General features: G+C 42.4%; 1 protein-coding gene across 4 annotated transcripts in view; it reads left to right on the forward strand.

Moving 5' to 3' along the window:
• CC2D2A (coiled-coil and C2 domain containing 2A) overlaps positions 1-19,670 on the forward strand; it is a 143,294-nt gene that overhangs the window by 32,696 nt on the left and 90,928 nt on the right. For all 4 annotated transcript variants that reach the window (XM_055326646.1, XM_055326649.1, XM_055326647.1 and 1 more), the window contains 4 exons: positions 9,472-9,573; positions 10,307-10,480; positions 15,416-15,587; positions 19,248-19,384. In XM_055326646.1, coding sequence (XP_055182621.1) covers positions 9,472-9,573; positions 10,307-10,480; positions 15,416-15,587; positions 19,248-19,384 — 585 coding nt within the window. The remainder of the gene's footprint in view (positions 1-9,471; positions 9,574-10,306; positions 10,481-15,415; positions 15,588-19,247; positions 19,385-19,670) is intronic.

The raw sequence follows: 19,670 nt of genomic DNA on the forward strand, positions 1-19,670 counted from the left end.
GCTTGCTAAAGTGAATTTTAGTGAACAATGTGGAAGGGATATGCAAAATTGCTTTCAGCACAGCCCTAGCGCCATAACAATACTGGATGATTTTAGTTCTACACACACACACACACACACACACACACACAAAGTCCTGTTAAAGAAAAATCACTTCTAAGGCACATTGAATGAGATAGATATGCGTGTTTACCTTAGCCAATTGCAGGGAAGACCAAAAGGCATCAGGCTTGCAAATTTTGGCCTAGAAAATGAAACAACTTCAATATTCAATTTCATTATATTTTATATTTCTTTAGATTCAGGTTAATCATGATAATGCCTTTTAAAGTCTGATTTGGCCTGCAGAGGCTATATAACTTACGAAGGGGAAGAGTAAAACTGAGTGGACAGGGGATGGAGCTCATGTCTTAATGACCTCTATGTATGGTGGCCCTCCCTGACAGCACAGGCTAACATGGAAGGAATGAATAGCTCCTTTCCCTGTGAAGTTGTGACAGACAGACCGGTTCCACAGTTTCTTTCTCCTTCCAGTGTTGGGTTCCAATGATACCATGGACAAGGGTTCAAAATAGCCAAGTTACATTAACAATTGACTCAGCTGCCTTTTTTTAGACCTGATCTCAAGTGTTTAACAGCACATCTCACAACACATATTTCTTTTTATAAAAAAAACATTTTTATTTATTTAGTCATGAGAGACACACAGTGAGAGAGAGGGAGAGAGAGGCAGAGACACAGGCAGAGGGAGAAGCAGGCTCCATGCAGAAAGCCCAACACCTAGATCTCCAGGATCATGCCCTGGGCCGAAGCCAGCGCTAAACCGCTGAGCCACCCGGGCTACCCACAAGGCATATTTCTTGATGTATATGCCTCAACCTAGAAGGAATATCGAAAAAGTAGTCCATTTATATCTTATTGAGCAAAGAATATAGAACAAGAAAAGCCCAGATGCTGGACCCCAGCTACCCAGCATTAAATGTTGGCAACCTCACTCACCAGCTGTGTGACTTTGAACATGTTAATTTATCTCCTCCCTGGACCCCACTTCTCACCACTGTAAAAAGTGATACTGCTAGAACCCAATTCTAAATATTGTTTAAGGATCAAATAAATTCATAAATGTTACAGCATTTTCAACATGCCTGGCACACGGTAAGCTCTCTCTGTGTAAGTGTTAGCTATTGTTAGAAGCTGTAGAGAAAGAGGAAAAAGGAGAAATCAGTTGGGAATACCTTCATCAGTAATCTAACTTCACCAACACCAACCTCTGATTATTCTCGTTTGCATTTCTTTTCATTTTACACTCAGCAGACACCCCCCATGATGAAAACAAAGCAAAACACACATCTCTAAAAACATGAAAACATCAGAGTGAAAATAACAGAACGCTTGAATATTTGACCTCCACTAAATATGACTGGAATTATTCCTCTGCTTGTGGGCCTGATTCACTGGCCCAGGTTCTCTAAGACCTGATCCTTTGACACATTCTACATCTGCAGCAGACTCCTTCCTGGCCCGGGTCAAACGGGCTCTCAGCACACAATGAACTATTAACAGGTAATGGCAGTACAAGGTGTTTGAAATCTGTGCTGGGAACCATTGGGAACCCACAAAAAAGGGCACTTAACTGCAGTCATGAGATTAGGTTATATAAAATTTGAGGTGTCTCAACTCAGGCAACGGTTTCTTAGCTATGATTTCAAAAGTACAATCAGCAAAAGAATAAATAGATACACTGAACTTCATCAAAATTAAAAACTTTTGTGCTTCGAAGGAAACCATTAAGAAAGGGAAAAGACAACACACCGAATGGGAAAAATTATTTATAAATCATATATCTTGATTAATATCTTGACTAGTATCAAGAATATATAAAAATTTGAGGTGTCTGCAAGACACTCCAGATTAGAATGTCTGTTAGGGAATTAAAAATATTTTTAAGACATTCATTTTTTTAAGACTTTTTATTTATTTATTTGAAAGAGAGAGGCAGTAAACAAACAAGCAAGTGGCGTAGAAGAAAGAGAAGCAGGCTCCCGACCAAACAGGGAGACTGACGTGGGGCTCAATCCCAGGACCTTGGAATCATGATCTAAGCCAAAGGCAGACACCCAACTAACTGAGCCACCCAGGCACCCCAGAATTAAAAATATTGAATAATAGTTTAGAAGAGAAGATTCAGGCTAGAACTACTATATTTTGTATTTATGCTATAGTGAGACTCGAGAATGTTTACCAAGTTAGAAGAGGAGTATCAAGCATTCTTACAATAAATACAATAAATCCAAGGATAAGAAAGAATGCCCAGCTAGACACATGGACATATGGTGACAGGCACTCAGTATTTGCTAAATAGAATTGAATGTACCTGTTACTGGGGTGCCTGGGTGGTTCAGTCGGTTAAGTAAGTATCTTACCTTGGCTCAGGTCATGATCCCAAGGTTCTGGGATCTTGCATGGGGCTTCCTGCTCCATGGGGAGCCTGCTTCTCCCTCTCCCTGTGCCTGCTGCTCCTCCTGCTTCTGCTCTCTCTCCGTCAAATAAATAAATAAAATCTTTAAAAAAATGTACCTATTACTTTAAGATTGTACAAATGTGTTATAGATAATAGTTCTTTAAAATTTAATTCCACCCACTCAGTCATTTTAAGTACATTTAATGGCCTTAAATGCACTAATATAATATAATCATAATATAATTGCATTTAAATTTATTTTTGGATTTAGATAAAAATTAAATAATGAACTTTTATATCAGGTTCATAAATATTGTAATAAAACCATCACTACTGCAATGAAACATGTCAATGAAATTATATTGTGTCAATGTAATATCCTTTGAGTCAGGCAAGTATAAAAAGTCACAGGAAGAAACAAAATGAATAAAACAATAAACCATCCATATACATGTATTTGACCACCCAAAATGTAACCTATACTGATTTTATTTCCTAAACTACCAGTGTTAGAGTTTCTGCTGGATCTTGTGTTTGTTACCATCCTCACAGATCTCTGAAAACAAAGGCTTGCCTATGCAAAGCCAAACTTCCTTCCTCTCTCATCAGTTGCCCTCTTGGCTTATTTTCCGTGTTTTCAAACCCACCAGTCTGTCCCATGGGCTGTAGGAGGTGGGGGATTCTGAGGCAGACAGGAGCAAGATGGCATCTTCAACAACATGTGAGAAACGTTTAGCCATTTCATAAGAGGATCAGACTTGGCAGAGCTTTGGGAAAGCTTCCCTGAGCAAGCACTGGAATCTGATCTTTATTCTACTCTAATATTTTAAGATAATTTATTCTTATACTAAGTAACATTATTCTTCTTTCCTCATCAAAACATTTGAAATTATGGAATTTACCAAGACAAGCAATTCCTTACTTTTCATTGCCGTGTGGAATTCATTATTTAGCACAGCTTCAAATTCTGTATGATTGAGTTGGTACATAACTATTTAACCTTACTTAATACTGCAGTGGGTCACCTGGGTGGCACAGTTGATTAAGCCTCTGACTCTTGGTTTAGCTCAGATCGTGATCTCAGGATCATAAGATCAAGCCCTGTATCAGGCTCCATGCTCAGCACAGAGTCTACTTAAGATTCTCTTTCCCTCTCCCTTTGCCATTCTCACTTGTGCCCTCTCTCTTAATTTAAAAAAAAAAAAAAAAAAAAACAACAACTATGAAATGAGGGAACAAAGGAAAAGCATTGAATTTTACATAAATGGGAACAGCATATATTCTCTTGATATTATGACAAATTACACCCAACTGATACCCTGGATTTTCTTCTGGTCATGCTGGCCATCAGCTGCATATAGATGAAATTTCATAGCACCTTGTTTTAGTTGTTCCAAGTATCTCATGCTCTCATCACTGGCCTTTGGAAACACAGTTAGCCATTATGAGATTTACACAAAACCGGCAGAGCCAGGAGCCTGGGGCAATTCTTGCTGTGAACAGAAGGCATGAGACAAACACCCCTCTTCTGGGTCCTAGGCAGGCAATTCTGAGAAGCATTCTCCTGGGGCTACCGCAGGATCGAGTCCTGATTATCAGACTATTATTAGCCAGCTTGGTAACATTCATCAGAACTGTCCTCCCCTTCGGTTTCTTTCTCCCCAGCTCCCAGCTCCTTTCAAGCCACACAAATAAGGCATGAAAAATCCTTGCTTCAGGCTCTAGTTTCTGGCAGACTACATAAAATATAGTTTACATACAAAGCTGGGAGATAAAAGACATGTAAGAGAAAAATTAAGAATGTGATAAGAATGTGACCCATCATGATTGAGTGGTAAAAATGGGCATATTTTAGGTTCATTGCCTTACTTGATCCTCAAAACAAGTGGTCAGTGGGACTCCTGGGTGGCTCAGCAGTTGAGTGTCTGCCTTCAGCTCAGGACATGATACCCAGGTTCTGGGATTGAGTCCTACATCGGGCTCCTGCATGGAGTCTGCTTCTCCTCCCTCTGCCTATATCTCTGCCTCTTTGTGTGTCTCTCATGAATAAATAAAATCTAAAAAAAAAAAAAAGTGATCTCAGCTGTATGTGATGAATCTGGGATTCAAAGCCAGGTGGTCAGGGGATCCCTGGGTGGCTCAGCAGTTTAGCCCCTGCCTTCGGCCCAGGGTGTGATCCTGGAGTCCCGGGATCGAGTCCCGCATCAGGCTCCTTGCATGGAGCCTGCTTCTCTCTCTGCTTGTGTCTCTGCCTCTCTCTCTCTCTGTGCGTGTCTCTCATGAATAAATAAATAAAATCTTAAAAAAAAAAAAAAAACCAAAGCCAGGTGGTCAGCCTTCAGAGCCTGTGATTTGATTACCAAGCTCTACAGAACAACACCTAATATACCTCAGACAGTAAGATTCTAGAAAAGAGATTTCATTTTAGGATGGAGGAATCTGAGAAAGGAAGTAGCTTTACATGATCTGGAAAAACAGGTAGGACTTGAGAAGGATATGTGAAAGGAACCCAGTGCCCTGATGAAACATTCCATTTGCCCTGATGAAAATTATTCCATGCTGTAACACAAGTCTCAGTCCAGATGATAATAAAAAAGTTTCCATCACATGTAGCATATGTTTGTCCTTTCCTATTATGAATATCTACATATATTATTGGAATGGCTTAGAATCAGTCAGAAGGAAGGCTTGGTATTTGGATTGTGCTGGGTAGAAAAGGAGGAGTAGCCAGGTTCTGTAAGGGGTGGATTAGAAGCAGAGATGAGCAGGGACACCTGGGTGGCTCAGTGGTTGAGCATCTGCCTTCGACTCAGGGAGTGATCCCAGGGTACTAGGATCAAGTCCTGCATCAAGCTCCCCACAGGGAGCCTGCTTCTCCCTCTGCCTATGTCTCTGCCTCTCTCTCTATCTCTCATGAATAAATATCTTTAAAAAAAAAGAAGAAGAAGAAGAAGAAGCAAAGATGAGGATAAAGTGGGAACAACCCTTCGTGGATTGGCCATCACAGGGTAAAGGGAATCCCCGTATTAAGAATTAGCAGGTATCCCTGGGTGGCTCAGTGGTTTAGCACCTGCCGTAGGCCCAAGGTGTGATCCTGGAGACTCAGGATCGAATCCCACATTGGGCTCCCTGCGTGGAGCCTGCTTCATCTCTACCTTCTCCCTCTTTTTTTTTTTTTTAATAAATTAATTTTTATTGGTGTTCAATTTACCAACATACAGAATAACACCCAGTGCTCATCCCGTCAAGTGTCCCCCTCAGTGCCCGTCACCCATTCACCCCCACCCCCCTCCCTCCTCCCCCTCCACCACCCCTAGTTCATTTCCCAGAGTTAGAAGTCTTTATGTTCTGTCTCCCTTTCTGACATTTCTCACACATTTCTTCTCCCTTCCCCTATATTCCCCTTCACTATTATTCATATTCCCCAAATGAATGAGAACATACACTGTTTGTCCTTCTCCGGTTACTGTGGCCAAGTTCAAAAAGGGTGTTGCCTGAGTTCTCCTCTGGGATTTTGATGGAATCTTGTCTCACATTTAGATCTTTCATCTATTTTGAGTTTATCTTTGTGTATGGTGCAAGAGAGTGGTCCAGTTTCATTCTTCTGCATGTGGATGTCCAATTTTCCCAGCACCATTTATTGAAGAGAGTGTCTTTCTTCCAGTGGATCGTCTTTCCTCCTTTATCGTATATTAGTTGACCATAAAGTTCAGGGTCCACTTCTGGGTTCTCTATTCTGTTCCATTGATCTATGTGTCTGTTTTTGTGCCAGTACCACACTGTCTTGATGACCACAGCTTTGTAGTACAACCTGAAATCTGGCATTGTGATGCCCCCAGCTATGGTTTTCTTTTTTAAAATTCCCCTGGCTGTTCGGGGTCTTTTCTGATTCCACACAAATCTTAAAATAATTTGTTCTAACTCTCTGAAGAAAGTCCATGGTATTTTGATAGGGATTGCATTATACGTGTAAATTGCCCTGAGTAACATTGACATTTTCACAATATTAATTCTGCCAATCCATGAGCATGGAATATTTTTCCATCTCTTTGTGTCTTCCTCAATTTCTTTCAGAAGTGTTCTATAGTTTTTAGGGTATATTTTGAGAACCATTTGAATGGTAAATGGTTCTCCAACCTTTTATTTTCAGGTTGTAGGTGTCCTTCTGTCTAAAATGAGTCTCTTGTAGACAGCAAATAGATGGGTCCTGCTTTTTTATCCAGTCTGAAACTCTGCGCCTTTTGATGGGGTCATTAAGCCCATTCAAGTTCAGAGTTACTATTGACAGATATGAGTTTAGTGTCATCATGATATCTATTTAGTCCTTGTTTTTGTGGATTGTTCCACTGAACTTCTTCTTAAAGGGGAATTTTAAGAGTCCCCCTGAAAATTTCTTGCAGAGCTGGTTTGGAGGTCACATATTCTTTCAGTTCCTGCCTGTCTCGGAAGCTCTTTATCTCTCCTTCCATTTTGAATGAGAGCCTTGCTGGATAAAGTATTCTTGGTTGCATGTTCTTCTCATTTAGGACCCTGAATATATCCTGCCAGCCCTTTCTGGCCTGCCAGGTCTCTGTGGAGAGGTCTGCTGTTACCCTAATACTCCTCCCCATAAAAGTCAGGGATTTCTTGTCTCTTGCTGCTTTAAGGATCTTCTCTTTATCTTTGGAATTTGCAAGCTTCACTATTAGATGTCGAGGTGTTGAACGGTTTTTATTGATTTTAGGGGGGGATCTCTCTATTTCCTGGATCTGAATGCCTGTTTCCCTTCCCAGATTGGGAAAGTTTTCAGCTAGGATTTGTTCAAATACATATTCTGGCCCTCTGTCCCTTTCGGCGCCCTCGGGAACCCCAATTAAACGTAGGTTTTTCTTCCTTAGAGTGTCATTTATTTCCCTTAATCTGTCTTCATGGTCCCTTAATTGACTGTCTCTTTTTTCCTCAGTTTCCCTCTTTGCCATTAACTTGTCTTCTATGTCACTCACTCGTTCTTCCACCTCGTTAACCCTCGTCGTTAGGACTTCTAGTTTGGATTGCATCTCATTCAATTGATTTTTAATTTCTGCCTGATTGGATCTAAATTCTGCAGTCATGAAGTCTCGTGAGGCCTTAATGCTTTTTTCTAGAGCCACCAGTAGCTGTAGAATAGTGCTTCTGAATTGGCTTTCTGACATTAAAGTGTAATCCAGATTTTGTAACTCTGTGGGAGAGAGGGCTGTTTCTGATTCTTTCTTTTGAGGTGAGGTTTTCCTTCTAGTCATTTTGCTCAGCGCAGAGTGGCCAGAAACAAGTTGTATTGGAACACGGGGGAGTATCACTGGTCCGTCCAGCTGGTCTTCTGGGGGAGGGGCCTGCTGTGCTGATTTTCAGGTGTTAGCACTTGGGGGAGCTGCTCTGCCCCTGCCTGCTGCAGGGCTCAGCGGGGGTTGTTTACCCCGTGAGGCCCCAGGAGGAACAGCCGCAGTGGCGGGGCCAGCTCTGGAAGCCTGGATTCAGCCTCCGCAGGAACTACGGGGCTCGGGGCTCTCGGCTCTCCGTCCGCAGGGCCTGGAGGCTCCGGGGCGGGGCCGCTGATCTGCTCAGCTCGGGGCAGGAGCGTCCTCGCTGTCCTGGGCCCTCCCAGCCTCTGCCTGTCCCGGGGGAGGCCGGGTCCTGGGCTGTGTCCCGGCGCCCTGTGCTCCGGGGCTTGCGCTGTGGGATTCGCGCTCCCGCCCCGCAGCCCCCTCCGCGGAGCCGCCGCCCGAGCCCCTCCGAGCTGCTCCGGTCGGTCCCTCGGTGCGCGCTGCAGCCCTTAGGGAGCTCGGAGCACTCTCCTGCGCTCGCAGGTGTCTGTTAGTGTCCCCGGGAGCCCGAGGGCATCCCCGCCCTCCTGGGTCCTGCTCCAACTCCCTGCCAGCCCCTTTCCGCCCGGGAAGGTTGGTGCAGCTCCTGCTCCTCCGGGACGGGGCTCTCCTGTCCTGGGGACACTCGCCCCGGCCTCAGCCCGGCTCCTCGCGGGGCCCCTCCCCCTCGGAGGCCTTTTGTTCCTTTATTTCTTTTTCCCCGTCTTCCTACCTTGATAGAAGCGCGGACTCTTCTCACTGTAGCGTTCCAGCTGGTCTCTCTTTACATCTCAGGCCGAATTCGTAAATTTTCAGGATGGTTTGAAGGTTATCTAGGTAATTTGGTGGGGACAGGTGACTTGGGGACCCTGCTCTTCCGCCATCTTGCCCCTCCTCTACCTTCTCCCTCTGTGTGTGTGTGTGTGTGTGTGTGTCTGTCATGAATAAATAAATAAATAAAATCTTAAAAAAAAAAAAAAGAATTAGCAAACTGAGGTATCATAGAACTTGGCTTCCAGGGGGATAGCAGGTCCAGGGGCTCATGAGGACAGGCCTTGTGCCCTGGAGCGTGTGTGTCAGATTTATTTACATCCGGGCACTACTGATGCTTTTCTTCATAGGTTGTTTGGAAATGGTCCTCTGTGAACTAAATAATCTATAGATCTGTAGAAGAAATAGCATTTGTCATTTAAGGGTCTTTTGAGTATAAAATTTTATATTTGTTCAGTCTTGAGAGAGACAGAGCTGAGTGAGAAGATACTCAGCAACCTTAATCTTCAAATATATTTGACATTTGTAAGTTATTTCATTGCTTAGGAATGGTGGTCTGCATCAATGGTCACAGGGTTTCCCCTTCAAGAGTTGATGCTTGTTTTGAAATATCTAGTTTCTTGATTTAAATGTTCTATATATCCTGAAGCAACTGGATGGCTCAGTCCAATGAGTATCCAACTCTTGATTTTGGCTCAGATCATGATCTCAGGGTCATGAGATCAAGCCCCACATCAGGCTCCACGCTCAGTATGGTGTTGCTTGTCCCTCTCCTTCTGCTCCTCCCCTCACTGGTGCGAGCTCCCTCTCTCTCTCTCATAAATATAAATAAATAAATAAATAAATAAATAAATAAATAAATAAATCCATTTTTTAAATAATAAATAAAGGTTCAGTCTATCCTTCTTTCCACTCATATAGCCAGGTGAAAAGGTACAAAGGACTAAACAAGAAGACAATTCCCAAAGCTACTCAAGAGTAAAGTTCCGTGATTCTGCACAAAAAATCAAGTCTAAACCCCCGGTAAGAAATCTTGTCTTTCTGAATCATGCATGCTTTAAATCATGTTTTTTGTTAGTTTGTTTGTGTTTTTCAAAAATATCCAATGAGAGATGTCTCTATACATACCCTGAGTCTTGTTGCCATGGAGCCTACAAGAAAAAAGTATGAGAACTGATTTCTACCTTTAAAATGCTAGGATACAGCAGGAGAGATTAGAATACTGCCTGACTGGGTGACAGGAACTGCATGGAAGGGCAGGAAATGTTAGCAGTTAGACTGTTCAGCTCTGAAGTTGTACCAGCTTTCATTATGGGGAAAAAGGGGGGAACCAATCAAGAAGAATCAAAACCAAAAAAAGCCTTTTTTTCTTTTAAGTTAGAAGACCCCTGGATTGCTCATAATTAAATTAAACTATCTCAGCATTGGTCTATAAAATAATGAATTACTTTCTGGTATTTTAATAATCTTTTCAAAAGCTTTTACTGCTGGAAAAAATATATTCATGTGCCTCTGAGAATGTTTGCTGGTTTATCAAAACATAACTCATTAAAGTTACTTATTAGAGGAAGCCACCAATTGCCTATTGCGCTTCTTAAAGTTTGTGACAAGTAATCTCATACCTTCAAAAAAAGGTAATAAGCTTAGGATGCTTAGAATGTGCCCGATGCTATTAACATCAAGCTGCTGTGAGTGAACTGTGTGGCACTCACCTCAGCTTAAACAATCTGAAATTCTTTTGTTCGCTGCTTCTTAGGTTCCACCTGGCTTCCCTTCTGCCGAAGAAGCCTATAACTTCTTCACTTTCAACTATGATCCTGAACCAGAGGAATCAGAGGAAAAATCACAAGCCAGAAATAGAGATGAAACTAACCAAGAGGAGGAGGAAGGAGAGGAAGAAGAGCCAACTGTGCATGGAGAACACAAAACGGTATTTAATATTACAATGGGAATGAGATGAGGGATGATGATGACATTAATGACCATGATGGTGACAATGATGATGATGACATCTTTGCCAGAAAGAAAGAGGCTGAGGACAAACCTGCCACCACCACACAAAACAGCTCATCCATGCTTTAGTTGAAAGCCATGGGAATACTACGTTCACATTACTTTCTGTAGCCTTTGATTTTACCCCACAATTTGGGTAATAAGGACCTTGATTAAATCTGTCCCTTTCTCTCATGGAAAACGAAAAAAAAGCAGAACAAGGCAGCTTACAGATTTTTCTTGCTGGACTCCAGACAATGATTAGCATTCATTTCATATGCAGAATGTTTGCCCCTCCAAGGCAAATGAAGCCTCTCTCTCTCTCTCTCTCTCTCTCTCTCTCTCTCTTTCTCTCTCTCTCTTTCCCCACAACCTCACAGGTGATTAGCTTTTTGTGCCCCATTCCACACCCAAGCTATGACTCAGACTCTAATTGTGTGTGGCACATGTGAGACAAAATAAAATATACCATTTAAAAAATGGAGAAAGGACTTGAATAGACATCTCAGCAAAGAAGATACACAAATGGCCAATAAGTACATGAAATACGCTTGACATCACTAATCATTAAAGAACTGCAAATCAAAACCACAATGAGATACAATTTTACACAAATTAGAATAGCTATTATTTTTCTAAAAGAAAGAAAGAAAAGAACGATTGCTGGCAAGAATGTTGAGAAACTAGACCCTTGTGCATTGCTGATGGCAATGTAAAATGGTGCAGCTGCTCTGAAAACAGTCTGGTCATTCCTCAAATATTTAAACATGGAATTACTATGTTCCAGCAACTCCATTTCTGGGTATATACTCAAAAGAATAGAAAGCAGGCACTCAGATGCTTGTATACTTAACGCTGAGAGAAGCATTCACAATAGCCAAAAGGTAAAAGCAACCGAAGTATCCATCAGCAGATAAATGGATAAACAAAATGTGGCCTATACATACAATGGAAAATTATTCAGCATTAAAAAGGAAGGAAATTCAAAGAGGCTGACTTGCTCAGTAGGTAAAACTTGCAACTCTTGATCACAGAGTCATGAATTTGAACCCCATATTGAATGTAGAGTTTATTTCAAAAAAAAAAAAAAAGATGTGGATATGTCAATTATATCTCAATAAAACTGAAAAAAAAGAAATAAATAATATTTTTTTAATTTCTAAAAAGGAAAGAAATTCTAATAGATACAGAAAACAAATTTGACAAAATTCAATATGTATTTTTGATAAAAACTCTTAGGCATAGAAGGAACATAGTTCAACATAATAAAGGCTATCTATGACAAACCCACAGGTAACATACTCAATAACTAAAGGTTGAAAGCTTTTCCTCTAGGATCAGGAGCAAGACAATGGTGCCCACTCTCACCACTCCTATTTCAACATAATACTAGAAGTCTTAACTATAGCAACCAGGCAAGGGACCCCCAGGTGGCTCAGTGGTTTAGACCCTGCCTTTGGCCCAGGGCATGATCCTGGAGTCCCAGGATCAAGTCCCAGCATCGAGTCCCACATCGGGCTCCCTGCATGGAGCCTGCTTCTCCCTCTGCCTGTGTCTCTGCCTCTCTCTGTGTGTCTCTCATGAGTAAATAAATAAAATCTTTAAAGAAAAAAAAAAGATCAGGCAAGAAAAAGAAATTAAAGATATCTGAATTGGAAAAAAAAAAAAAGATCTCTATTTGCAGACGCTATGACTCTATATAGAGATAATCCTAAAGACTCAACCAAAAAATTATTATATCTAATCAATGAATTCAGTAAAGTTGTAGCATACGAAATTAACATACAAAAACCAGTAGTGTGGGGTGCCTTTGTGGCTCAGTTTGTTAAGCATCTGTCTTCAACTCAGATCATGATCCTGGGGTTCTGGAATTAAGCACCACATTGGGCTTCCTGCTCAGCAGAGAGTCTTCTTCTCCCTCATCTTCTCCTTCTCCCTTCCCATCCATGTTCTCTCTCTCTCAAATAAATAAGTAAAATCTTTAAAAACAAAACAAAAACTAGTAATGTTTCTTTACAGTAACAACACATTTTCTGAAAAAGAAATAAAGAAATTGATCCCATTTACAACAGTATCAAAAACAATAAAATACTTAGGAATAAATTTACCTGAGGTGGTGAAAGACCTGTACTCTGAAAAGTGTAGGATCCTGATAAAAGAAATCAGAGAAGACACAAATAAATGTAAAGTTATCCCATGTTCATGGATCAGAAGAATTAATATTAAAATGTCAATACTGTCAAAAGCCATCTTTAGATTCCATGCAATCTCTATAAATGTTTTCAATGACACATTTTACAAAAGTAGAAAAAACACTCCTAAAATTTATGTGGAACCACTAAAGATCCCAAAAGCCAAAGTAATCCTGAGAAGAAGAACAAAGCAGGAGGCATCAAACTTTGATTTCAAGCTATACTATAAAGCTGGCCATCAAAACAGCAGGGTAATGGCATAAAAACCCACAAATATGCCAATGGAACAGAATCAAGAGCCCAGAACTAAACCCAAGCACATACGGTCAACTAATATTTGACAAGGGAGTTAAGAATACTCAATGGAGAAAAGATTGTCTCTTTAATAAATGGTGCTGGGATAATTGGATATTCACATGCAAAAGAATGAAAGTAGACCCCCACCTTACACCACTTACAAAAAATTAACTCAAAATGGATTAAAGGCTTAAATGTAAGACCTTGAAACCATGAAACTCCTAGGGGGAAAAAAAAACAGGAAAAAAAGCCCTTTGACATGGGTCCTGGTGATGAGTTTTTGGATATGACACCTAAGCACAAGCAACAAAGTCAAAATGTAATTTTTTACCTAGGTTTATGGAAATGTGGGAATACTTAAGCTTATTCAATAGTAATTGTTTCACAAATCAATATTCAGCTTGCTCTGACTCTGGATGTCTCGTGAGGTTGCAGACAAGGCAGCCAAGAATGCAATCATCTGAAAGCTTGACTGGGTCAGGAGGTTTTTGCCTCCAAGGTGGCTTATTCCTCTGCCCGGCAAGCGCTGGGTGTTAGCCGGAGACCTCGGTTCAGACCTCCCCAGGAAGCTGCTTGAGTGTCCTCATGATGTGACAGATTTCCCCTAAAGCTAGTGCTCCAAGAGAAAGCAGGGAGGAAGCCACAGTGCTCTTCCTGACATAGAGTCAGAAGCTACATAACTGCACTCTTATCCTGCATAACTAAGTACAGCGCATACAGAAAGGGAGGAGAACCGGGGTCCACTTTTGGAAGGCAGGGCTATCAACAGATCTGTAGGCTTCTGAAATTGTGACACTTCTCTCCAAAAGCCTCCTCTCTTGGGCACGTTTCTTCCCTGGTAGGTCCATGTTCCTAAAACCGCCCTTTGAAATCATGCCCCCTGTGAAACCCCTCCCCCATACTCCATGCTCTTGTCTGCTCAGACCCTTTTTTCAGTATTTTTTTTTCTTTTTTCAGTATTTTTATACTCAAAGTGGATTTAGCCTTTCTGGCAGAGCTTTTAGATCATGTGTAACTCTCCTTTTCTGTCTTCTCTGCAGTTTTTCTCAGCCCATCTCTGCTCATCATAAAGCAAAAAGGGACACAAGTGAGAAAAATCACCCACTGAAATTAGGACACTTTTCTCTTTTTACTTTTTCAAAGTTTTTGGCATTTTGTGTACTCAAGTTGTGCTGGGAGCTTGCTTACCTTGTTTATTTACTTCCCCTTCTCATTGTTTTGGTTATTTGGGAGGAAATATTAAGAAGCAGGTAGTGAGGCTAACATCTGAGCAAATCTCAATGGGATTTTAAAGGCTGTTGCTCATAAATGGGCATCAGGCTTTAATTTAAAAAAAAAAATGAGGAGGAGAAGAAAGAAAGGAAGGAGAAAAATAAGTAAGTAGGAGATGGAGAAGAGGAAGAAAGAAGAAGATAAAGTTCGGAAAATACTCCAAATTAACATGCTACAAGCTAGCATTTGTGATTCCAGGCCTAGTGCTTAGAATTTTTACCTGTGTCTGTTAATTCTATCCTTACAAAACCCTAAGAGGTGAGCTCTGTTAGTATCCCCATCTTACAGTTGAAAAAAAACAAGAATTAGAATGGTAGGTAAGTTTCACAAAATCATGCAGGTTGTGTGGGTTGGAGCTGGGATGCAAACCCAGGCAGCCTGAGCATCGTGTGGACAGTACTCACAGTGTCCTGCCCTGGGGTCCATGCCAGGGGAAGGTTAGCATACTGCATAACTTCTGAGCCCAAGTACTTTAAGTAAATGTGGAAAAATGCACACCCTCAAAGGAGGCCAGAGTTGCTGAGATTTCAGTTGCTTTACCCAGCACAACTCTTCAGACCTCAGCCCATTCTGATTTTGACATTTTCCGAGTATATGGAAAAGTAAAAAACAAAGAAAACCCACTTGTGAAACAGAAAGGCCATCAAGTCTTATGCTTTATTTAAAAAAAATATAAAAAGGGGATTGCCTGGATGGCTCAGTGGTTGAGCATCTGCCTTTGGCTCAGGTCGTGATCCCAGGGTCCCGGGACTGCGTTCCTCATCAGACTCTCCGCAGAAAGCCTGCTTCTGCCTCTGCCTCTCTGTGTGTCTCTCAGGAAGAAAAGAAAGAAAGAAAGAAAGAAAGAAAGAAAGAAAGAAAGAAAGAAAGAAAGAAAGAAAGAAAGAAAGAAAGAAAGAGAAAGAAAGAAAGAAAGAAAGAAAGAGAAAGAAAGAAAGAAAGAAAGAAAGAAAGAAAGAAAGAAGAAGGAAGGAAGGAAGGAAGGAAGGAAGGAAGGAAGGAAAGAAAGAAAGAAAACAAAATCTTATAAGATACCTTGTTTGATGAGTTTAATGTCATTATTTTTCTAAGCAAACTAGTAATCATAGCATAATGTTTTCTTACTGTTTAAGGTAATGCAGGATGAGGAAGAGCTGCTTAGTGCTAAGGATGCCGAGGATTTTCTACTGGGCTTGGACCACGCAGCCGAGGATTTTGTGGCAGTCAGACCTGCAGATTACGAAAGCGTTCACGTTAGGCTGCAGAGGGAAAAAGAACTCCTGTTCGTACCCAGTAGACTGACAGGTACTTGCTCTTTCTTGCCTTCCTGCTCAGTATGGGCAACTTTTCCTTCACGCGAACTGCAGCTACTGTCTGAAGAAGTCCAATTTCCATAGCAGATTCCAATTTCTAATCTGAGTTAGTAATCAAGAAATTTCTTCAGATTAAAAAAAAAAAGAACATGAGAAAATGCCTTTGAACAAACACTCAACAATAGATAGCACAAGAAACAAGGATGAGATGGGGTGTCCCCTCATCAAATCAGTGACCTGCTCTCGGGGCAGAGAGCAGGAGAGACTCTGAGATTCAGGCTGTGAGAAGGAAAATCTCTCTTTCATCCTCTACTTACACTCAACCCTTCTAGAACACTGCTGTGACCAGATGTTTGGGGTTTTTTTCCCCACACCAACCAATTTTCCAAGACCAGCCTGGTATCCTACAATTCAGTTCTGATACAATCTACCTGGAGTTCGCACAGACCCCACAAATTAAGGACTCAGTCCCACAAAACTACCTCTACTTAGACACCAGTCACACAAGTAGCAGGTGCCAAGGTTACCCATACTTCTATTTGATTTTTCCACAAATTAGGGGTTCCATGACCCCCTCCTCAGGTTAGGTAATTTGTTCAACACCACATAGTACTCAAAGGAACACTTATATTTACTGGTTTATCATATAATAAAGGGTATGGGAGAGCCTGATGACTCAGTTGGTTAAGCATCTGCCTTCAGCTCAGGTCATGATCCCGGGGTCCCAGGATCAAGTCTTGTGTTGGGCTCCTTGCTCAGTGAGGAGTCTGCTTCTCCCTGTGCCCCTCCCCCTGTTCACTCTCTTGCTCTCAAATTCATAAATAATTTTTTTTAATTAGGGTATGAGAGAGCACACAGATGAAGAGAGTCATAGGGCAAAGCATGTGAAGGGGTATGGAGCTTCCATCCCCCCTTCAGAGGCACCATCCTCCCAGTGCCTCTACCTGTTCATCAACCAGGAAGCTCCTCAAACCCCTTCAGTTAGGATTTGTATGGAGGCTTCTGATGGAGACATGAGAGACCAAATCATTGCCATTGTTGATTACTGAACTCTCTAGTCCCTCTCTTTCTCCCAGAGGTGGGGATAAAAGCAGTAGAGTTCCAACACTCTACTCCATGGCTGGTTCCCCCTGGGTGCCAGCACCATCCTGAGACTATCTGGAAGCCCCCAGCCACCAGGCATCCCACCAGCATGCAATAGGATGTGATTACTTCAGAAATTCTAAGGGAGGTGCAAAGCAGGTTGGCTGAGGTTCCTCACCTGGGGGACAAAGATTGGAGTTCTAGAGCAGGGGCCATCAGATTGACTCCTACTGGCTGCCTCTTGCTTCATTTTGACCCTGGGTTTCCCTATACTCTTTTTTCCCCTGGAATGTTCTTTCCTCCTGAGAGTGCCTGAAGGAGCTCCCCAGTTAGTTAGCTGTTAGTTCACACTTAAAATGGCAGGCTCGCCCTCAGGCTGGGAAGGGGTGCACTCATTTTACCTGGGAGTTGGATTTCTTTTCATTTGTCATGTTCTGAGTTCCAATTAAATGCCAAGCCAAGGATAAATTATTGTTCCATTTTGATAGATCATCTTGAATCGTGTATGGTTCTAAGTATTAGAATTTGTTGGACATCTCAAGTTTCCTTCTAAAGTAGGTAGCTGGGGGGCACCTGGGTGGCTCAGTCAGTTAAGCGTCTGCCTTGGGCTCAGGTCATGATCCCAGGACTCCGGGATCGAGCCCCACATCAGGCTCCCTGCCCAGTGGAGAGTCTGCTTCTTCCTCTACCTCTGCCTCTCCCCCTGCTCATGCTCACTCTCTCCTTCTCAAATGCATAAATAAAATATTTTTAAAAATAAAAAAATATAATAGGTAGCTGGGAAAAGCACCGAAGGGTTACAACTTGGCCGTAACAATAATAGCAGATGCGTTCTGGGTACTTCTTCCACCAGCTTTCTTTCTAAGCACTTGATGTGTTACCAGCTCACTTGGCCCCACACCAGGGCTGGAGAAGTGTTCATTCTCATGCCCAGTTTACAGATGAAAAAGCAGAAGTGTAAAGGGAAGGCCCTCTGGGGAGGCGACCCCTGGCCTGGCAAACAGGAGTTGGGGAACCACCCTGCCCCAGCTCCTCCACCCTGAGGTATGACCTCTAGGGAGCTCCTCCATTCTCAGAGTCTCATCTGAAAAGAGGAGGAAATGAAACGATCCTAGGACATGATTCTGGGCGTTTCTTTTTCCTTTGAGCACTGAGAAGAATCGCAGGAGCAAAGCACCTGTGCTGTAACCAGCACAGGGCTGGGGATCAAAAGTAATAATGCAAAAAAAAAAAAAAAAGCAAAAAAAAAAAAAAGTAATAATGCTTTTTGTTACTGGTGCTTTCTGTTACTCATGCTGTTCTTGTCACTGCTTGGCAAATGGTTGCCAAAGTAGAGCGTGTCCGCCCCCCTGGGATACAGGAAGCAGATGTCAAGGCTTCTACTGGCACATATTTTTAATCTCATCCTTTCCTGATTTAATTGTGTATGCATGATAGTGTGTCCACAACCAGTAAATGTCCACAGAGTGAGCAAGTGCTCAAAAACATTTCCATGAAAACCTTAGAAGATCACTGCGTTGGTGCGGGGTTGGTGCCAGCCCTGTGAGTGGAGGGTGGGGAGCAGATGAAAAAGGAAAAAAATGGTTTACACCCGCCGCCGCCCCCCCCCACCCTGACTCCAACTTTGGTTTTTCCAGGAACGCTGACATTAGTTGTTTTTTGTGGGTGAGTTTGGAAAACTGAATGTCCAAATGGCCACATGCAGGAAAATTAGCAGATTCAGGGATTCGGCGAGGTTTAGAGTGAGATAATTATAAACAAAAGAGACTCTCCACCTTTCCTCATGAACTCCCAAATTACCTCTGGACACTCCCAGGTCCCCTGGCTGCTTCTTATTTCTCCTCTGGCCTACTCTACCCAAGCAAACCCAATGATCTTTCCAGAACTGAAAATCCACTCGGTCTCTTCCAGGGGAACCTTCAGTGGGCCACCCTCTTGACCAGAACCCATGCTGCTGGTGATCTGCAAGGCCCTCCCTCCACCCCAGCCCTGCACACCACCCCACAGTGCTCAGGGTTACCCCACAAACTGGGACCAGCCATGCCATCAGGCCCCCATCCCCAGCTCTTTCCCTCTCAGCCTTCTCGAGTGAGTAAGTGCAAATGCAGGGGGCCTACGAGAAAAGCCTCCCTTCCTGCTCTCACTTATCCTCTTTTTTAACTTCCAAAGCATCTTCTCATACTTTATCTCATTAAATTCTTCCAAGAACCCAGTGAGTACAGGTTATCACCCCTTTTGTACAGAAGGAAAGTGTTCGAAGCAGTGCCCCACCCAGGTTTGTTCTGGCAGTAAGAGGTGCAGCAGCTCCTTTGATTTCAATACCACCCTCCCCCCCAGTATGCCACCCTGGTGAGTAAGATGTGGAATCATGTCATGATTCTACAGCATGATATGACAAGTGAACACATTCCTCTTTTCCTTGGTTCGGCTTCTAGAAATTAATACGGAGTGTTTGCAACTTCCAAGAAGATAAGTGAAGTTTCCAGTGGTTGTTTTAGCTCACCAAATTGCAATTTGAAATGTGTAGGTTGGCACCAATGTTGCTTGTCTTTATTTATGCATTATCTAGTGCCCACGTATAAAAAGCTTCCCGAGAATGTGCAGCCCAGATTTCTGGAAGACGAAGGCCTTTATATTGGAGCAAGACCAGAGGTGCCTCGCACCTGTCAGAACATCGTGGAGAACAGGCTGCTGACGCAGGACCCCGTAAGCATGCAGCTCCTGTGGCACCTGAAGCCCATGGATGACTCTCCCTATTGGAGACAGTCACCACACCCTTGTGCTCATTTCCTCCTCTCTGCAGACAGTGGTTCAGTTTTTTTTTTTTTTCTTTTTTAATTTGTCTTTCAGTACGTTTAGTGATCCTCAAACCACACACCCTCTCCCCTGCTCAAAACCCATCTGCTGCTGGCAGGGCTTGGGATTCTCCTGCTGAATCAGATGTTGGCGATTTTTTCTCAATTCACAGAAATGTTTACTTGTACACGGATAG

This window comes from Nyctereutes procyonoides, unplaced genomic scaffold (assembly GCF_905146905.1).
Source record: "Nyctereutes procyonoides isolate TBG_1078 unplaced genomic scaffold, NYPRO_anot_genome, whole genome shotgun sequence".
Classification (NCBI taxonomy): domain Eukaryota; kingdom Metazoa; phylum Chordata; class Mammalia; order Carnivora; family Canidae; genus Nyctereutes; species Nyctereutes procyonoides.